Raw genomic sequence first — 6,150 nt, 5'->3', positions numbered from 1 at the left:
ATTACAAAAACTTAGGTTGCTGCTCTAGAGAGGAGAATCGTAATGGGGGATAAACCAAATTGGATTTCAAGATCCAAGATTTTCTTTTATCTGTAGAATCAGAAAATACTGATCCTTTTGCACAACAGTACTTTTAAAGAGGACATTTGTGAATACCTTTTTCTGAACAAAATTCACTGTTTATGTAAGTTATTCAACCTTTTGTCACACAACAGTTGCATTCTGTTATCCCTCTTCTTTACAGCTTCCTGTAAACGCTGTGTAAATTGATTCTTGTTCTGCAAGTAAGCAAGGAAAATAGTAAACAGGAGGAGGTGGTTACAAAGATTATAATTCTCATTAGTAAATTATTTTATATCTTTTCCTCATGGCATGAATTGATCCAGACTGTTGTATAGCAGAATCCTTAACACATACCAGATTGTTTAGAGAGCATGTTTTACTTTCCAGAGTCAAATACAAACTAGTGCTTTTCCCCGAACTGTGCAAGCAAAGTATTTATTATTTTAATGCAACTTTTTCTTCATATTTTTACAAACCACTTTACCCCCGATGTGCTCAAGGCCAGGTTGGAAGGGGCTTTGAGCAAGCTGGTCTAGCGGAAGGCGTCCCTGCGCATGGAAGGAGCCGGGAGCCAGATGATCTTTAAATGTCCCTTCTAACACAACCCGCTCTGTGATCCTACGATACTGCTTAGGAGTGCCATTGGAGTGCCATTCCCAGCTAGCAGAGCTGAATTAGCTAAAACAGCGCTTCCCAGACGCGGCTGTAAGCCGTAATTCCCAGCTCATCGGGGACGACCCGCGCGGCGACGCCGGCTCCTAGAGCGCGAAGAGCGGAGGAGCCCTGCGCCGTTTTAAACACGCGACTCCGCCTGTTCTGCGCGGGGTCGGCAGGGGGCAGTGCCTCTCCACGCGCCCGAGCGCCGCCGGCCCGGCCCGGCCACGGCCCCGCAGTTCTGCCGCAGACACCGGCGTGGACCCCGCAAGTGGCTGACGGGCGGCTTCGGTGCGAGGGACGCGATGCGGATTTCCCAGGGGACAGTACAAACCGCAGCCGCCTGCTTGCTGCGCTCCCCTTACCCGGTGATGGAGTGGAGGGACTCCTGCCACCCAGGTACGTGAGGCGGGCTCGCACATACGGTGAGGTTCCCCGGGCTGCTGCAATACTCATCGCCAGTGCGTTACATACTTTATAACACAAAGGTGTTCCCTGAAAATCCAAATGAGACACTTCAGTGAACATTCATGGCTGGGTTGAGACTAGGAGCTTGTCCCTGCGTTGTTAACAGCAATACACAAGAAATGCCCAGTTTGGAAGCTCCCAGAAGGTCTAGACAATATTTTAGAATCATAAAATACCAGGTTGGAAGGGACCAAGGATCATCTGGGTCCAACATTTTGTGGCAAAGCATGCCCTAGACTAGATGTCGCAGCTGAAACTTCAAAGTATCCAGTACTGGGGCATCCACCACTTCCCTGAGGAGATCTTCACCCTCTTTTTGGATCTTTTTCCTGGTGGGGAAGGGTCTACAGGTACATTTGCAACTTTCACACATGTCCTGCTCAAAAAGATTATTCCATGTTTAAATATGATCATTGCCAAAACTATTTTGCTGTCACGTAGTTGAGGATGGGTCCTCTGATCTGTTGTGTTCAGACTGTCAGTTAACAGGACTGTTGGGAGAAGTGTCCAGAGACAGGGTGAACAAGCCAGGGAGGTGGTGAAAATCTCAGTTTTCTAATGCACTCTGGAGAGACAATGCTATAGAATAGAGATCCTACGTCTTCAAGGAAACTTCCAGAATTAATGTCAAGGCTTTGAACACTCAGCTTTGGCCTTGCTGTTTATCCTTGAACGACAAAATCTCAAGAAAACCGAAGAGTGAACCTCTGTGCAAAGCACCCAGCTCAAGCCCCTAGTTCTGACTGTAGGAATGCATTGTCGAGTCAATGAATTAGTTCTGAAAGAGGAAAAAAAAACCCTTTTTCCTTTCTTAATTTACATTTTTTAAAACATGTTTGTTTGTTTTGCTGCTCCTCTCCCCACGCCTTGTAAATTGTGAATTTCTCTTTTGGCTACACATGATAAGGAAATTGGTTTCATTTTAAGAGTGTGTTAATCATCCTGTAGCTTAAAAATATCAAAGCTTGAATGCCTTAGTTTCTGAAGGGGTTGATCTTAAAACAATTCCAATGATCTGCTCTTTAATTTGTAAACTAAACTGTGGGTTTAAAGTGGTGTTTGCTGTGATCTCACCGTAAAATGAACAAGGTGAAAAATTAGTTTTGAGGAAGAAACTGGGTGGGGATTACATTAGATGGTTACTGGTTCAGAAGGCTGAAGATCTTGATACTGTGATTAAAGCCCCAAATCTGCTGCTGTTCAGCGTTAGGGCAAGTATACACAGAAAGGAGCATGTTGGTGACTGAGGCATGCTGATTTGCGGCAATGAAATGTTTTACTACTGCGCTGCCAGGGTTAAACGTGCATTGCACAAAGTTAGGACAAACCTGCACTCCGGGTGTTGGGACAGTAGCGAGGTTTGGCCACCGGAGGCATAGCCAGCGTGTGCTGCAAGGGGTATCTCCGTCTCGGCTGGGTTAGGGCATGGGGAAAAGCAGGAGATCGGCTCTGTCCTCTGTGTCCCGTCACCCCCCGCGCTCCGTGTCCCGGCTTGTGCTAACCCTTCTTGTCTCCTGGTTGCATTGATCCTCTGAGGGCGCGCGTCTGCTTGGGCAGGGCAGCTCCTGCATTAAGAGATCAGAGCTGGCTTTCTCCCAGCCTACGTGAATGGATTTGGTGTCAAGGGCAAGGAAAGGCAGCCACTGCTGCCTGCTGGTGAAAGTGTTACTGGCTCCAGGTGAGGCTCCTGCCTTTTGCTCCGTGTCCCCAGAAACCCACAACACACTCCCTCAGGCCCAAAGCATGGTGCCTGCCAGAGAGCTGTCCTTGCCCTGAAGCATCAGTGCAGTTTCCTTCATTTCCATCACTAGTTATTCTCTTCAGAACACATGTAGAACTCAAACCTTAACTTCCCATTTCAGGCAAGTTTATGAGTAAGCTTAAATTAGAATGTCATCTGATAAAGCAGTTCCCGCATCCACTGTCTTATGACAGCTGAGCACTGCTAGTTACAGTGGAGTCAAGAGAGCACATACAGTAAAGCATCATCTCTTTAATGAGTAAGGGATAATGTGTAGCTTTAGAGGGCAAAAGAGAAAGAAGAAATAATACTGGCTTTCAGACTCCCATTTCAAACTTAATTCTTACGGAGAGTCTGCCCCTTTAGGAGCAGCCAAAGTTTAATCAGTAACACAACAGCGATTTAGCTCAATTCTCAGTATCTTAGTCATACAGAGAAGCTGCTGCAACTGATTAGAAACCCTATTTCATTGAAATATTGCATGGAAGCATGAACACTCCAGTCTGGAAATGCAAGTCACTTCATCACTCTAGATTGCATGTTAACGCATCACCAACTCTCCCATTCAAAGCCTTTTTAGAGAAATGTAATAGTTGGGGGACTAACAACCACCCACAACCCTTAATTCCCAGTGATTATTCTAAACACAAATTAACAGATCTGGGCCATTACTACTGAGAGCTGAATCATCCATAGGGGTGGGAGAGAAGCAGTAGTCCCAGGCAAATGTCTCAGGATTAACTGCTTTTGTGTGTTTCTGAACACTTTGTCAATAGCATCCCCTGTGTAATAAATTCCTTTTCTAGTTCCTTTCACCCTGTTTACAGGCAGCTCACTTAGAAGTTTGGAATGTACACTCAAATGACTTTCCAAGTTACAAGGATTATTATTCAGTTCAAGTAATTTTATTCTTTATATTCTCTACAAATCTGAATTTTTACTCAGTAAAGTCGTAACAGAATGTATGAGTATATAAAAAAAATAATCAAAACCACAACACAAATCAAATCAAAGCAAGCAAGCAGTTGGTCCCCAAAGAATAAAGCAAGCAATCAGTTCAATAAACACACTTGGATTTATTTTGTATAAAAAGGGTTAAGTTTACAACTAAACTTTTATAAAAAGTTTAGCATGATTAAGTACATCATTACACTTTTTGCAGAAATGTGTATTTCTGCCACTATACAAGAAAACTCTAATTAAAGAGTTCACAAGGTTTCACTCATATATATATATTTATATATAAATATATACACAGCATTCAGCCCTAGGTTGTGTCAAAAAGGTAATTTCTGACCACGGACTTCCCTAAAAAACTGAACACTGGATCCTTCTGGTACTCACGCTCCACCTTTGGAAAAAAAAGGCAAAGTCTGCTTTAAAATGGGCAACTCCTTGTGAGATTTTTGTTTCGCTCCCCACGTTGGGAATAGTATATAAAGGAAGCCTTCCAACTAGGGAAAGGGTATTTAAGAGTCTCTTCATAAATAACTAGGTTCAGTCCAAGTTGAAGAATGGGGTGGGGATAAAGATCAATCTTGATTATTTTTTTTTCTTCTTCATTAACTTTAAAAGGTCCTTTTTTGTTGAACGTGGATTTTCCCCTCCAGATACAGCTGAAAAATTCAGCACCTCAAAAAAAATCCTGTAGACATTTTCTTGTGCAAAAAAAAAAAAATATCATCAGTGGAACACCTGCAAGAGATTGAAAAGAGGCATATTTAGGAGCATGCTAACAGGGCAGAGATCCGGACAGACTGGCGCCAGAGAGGAAGCCGCAGTTTGAACATTTAACCAAACACTCAGAGATTGGGCAAACGCTGGCGTCCAGATGCAACACATACACACTCACACACTCGCTCTCAAGAGCTCAAGTTGAACATTAAAATAACATACACTCGAGGGGAAAAGGGTAGAAAGAGGATTCTCAGCCCAATCTTTATTTAGATCTCTGTAACTGCAATGCTCGGAGGCGCCAGTCTGCCTCTTACAGCAATTATTTGATTAAAAGCAGTCACTCATTTAACTGATAGCGCAGACAATCCCACATCACAGAATTTTGAGGAAATGTGCCAAGATTCCCAACTTAATCAGTCACTTTGGCCCAGAAAACCAAGACTCCCAAGAAACGATAACGAGAGTATTTGCATTAAGCAGTGAGCAGTATCCGAGCAGCCCGTGCTGCCTCAACCTTGGCAACGAAATACACTTCGGAATACGAGGCTCAGTTTTTCGGCTTATTTTTTACCGATTATAACGGCATCTCCTAATCAACTTTTAGAACTGATTTCTGGAAGTAACCATCACGCCCCCCCGCTCCCCAGGGAGGCACCTTTTGCCTGAAGTTTAGAAACGAGATGCGCTGCACTCACCGTTTGATTCAGCCACAAAGTGCTTTGCTGTCGCTCGACATGAGCTCTGAGGGGAACTCAGACGCCTACAAGAAGAAAACGGCAGAGGGGTAAGTCACGGGGGGCGAGGTGCCCGCGCACAAGGGGAAGAGGCAGAGCAGGGTCCCGGAGCATGAAGGGTTTCACTCGCGGCAAGCTAGGCTGGGGACCCAGGGGAGGGCAGAGGGGACCGCCATGTCACTGCGCTGGCCCGCAGCGACCCGCACCTGGTGCCGCGAGCGCCAACCAGCTCCAACCTCGGGCAGCGGGAGCCGGGGGCTCGGTGGAGATCACTTACCTGGAGCGAGAGGATGCTGATATCTGTGTTTAGGGTGGTCAGAGGAGTTCTGGAGGAAGGGTTTTGCCCAGGTCTCTGGTGGTGCAGGCTGACGATGCTGGGGTGCGAGTCCAGGGCGATCTGCAGGTCCAGGATGTAGTCGATAACATGCTGCAGGATTTCCATCTTGCTCACTTTCTTGTTCTGCGGGATGCTGGGCACCAGCTCCTTCAGCTTGGAGTAGCAGTCATTCATGTTATACAGTAGGCTCATGGGGTCATCCACGGGAGTCTTGCTCCGTGAGATGCCCAGGTTGTGCTCCGAGAGGCCGTTTTTCCTGACGGACCGCACCGGGCTGAAGGCTTTCATGCTGGAAGGCGGGCGGGGAGAGAGCAGAGCAGTTCAGTTCCGGCGGGCGGAGAAAACGGCTCCGGTGGGCAGCTGACGGAGACAGTCGATCGATCGGACAGACAGCCCTGCGAGCAGCCTCGGGGGAGCTGTCACCGCTGTTCGCCCCTGCGCGCTGCCGGAGCTCGCTCTGAGGCGCGGGACTGCGC

The 6,150-nt window shown here is 46.4% G+C and overlaps 1 protein-coding gene across 1 annotated transcript; it reads right to left on the bottom strand.

The window, feature by feature from the left end:
* Positions 1-3,982: 3,982 nt before the first annotated feature.
* Positions 3,983-6,060, bottom strand: ID2 (inhibitor of DNA binding 2). The gene is made up of 3 exons (XM_061460767.1): positions 5,615-6,060; positions 5,299-5,363; positions 3,983-4,621 (listed from the first exon to the last, which is right to left on the bottom strand). Exons 1-2 carry the CDS (start codon positions 5,960-5,962, stop codon positions 5,307-5,309), a joined length of 405 nt encoding a protein of 134 aa, XP_061316751.1. The 5' UTR covers positions 5,963-6,060; the 3' UTR covers positions 3,983-4,621; positions 5,299-5,306.
* Positions 6,061-6,150: the final 90 nt, after the last annotated feature.

Source organism: Pezoporus flaviventris, unplaced genomic scaffold (assembly GCF_033815535.1).
Source record: "Pezoporus flaviventris isolate CSIRO_AGI_PZ_B2104156 unplaced genomic scaffold, CSIRO_AGI_Pfla_v1 ptg000031l, whole genome shotgun sequence".
NCBI lineage: Eukaryota > Metazoa > Chordata > Aves > Psittaciformes > Psittacidae > Pezoporus > Pezoporus flaviventris.
Note: the sequence above shows the minus strand (reverse complement) of the source record. Positions and strands in the feature narration are given on the sequence as shown.

Coding starts and splice junctions, on each gene's coding strand:
- ID2 (XM_061460767.1), bottom strand. CDS start 5,962: ATGAAAGCCTTCAGCCCGGTGCGGTCCGTCAGGAAAAACGGCCTCTCG. Junction 5,364..5,614: donor TCAGCATCCTCTCGCTCCAG/GTAAGTGATCTC, acceptor TTCTTCTTGTAG/GCGTCTGAGTTCCCCTCAGA.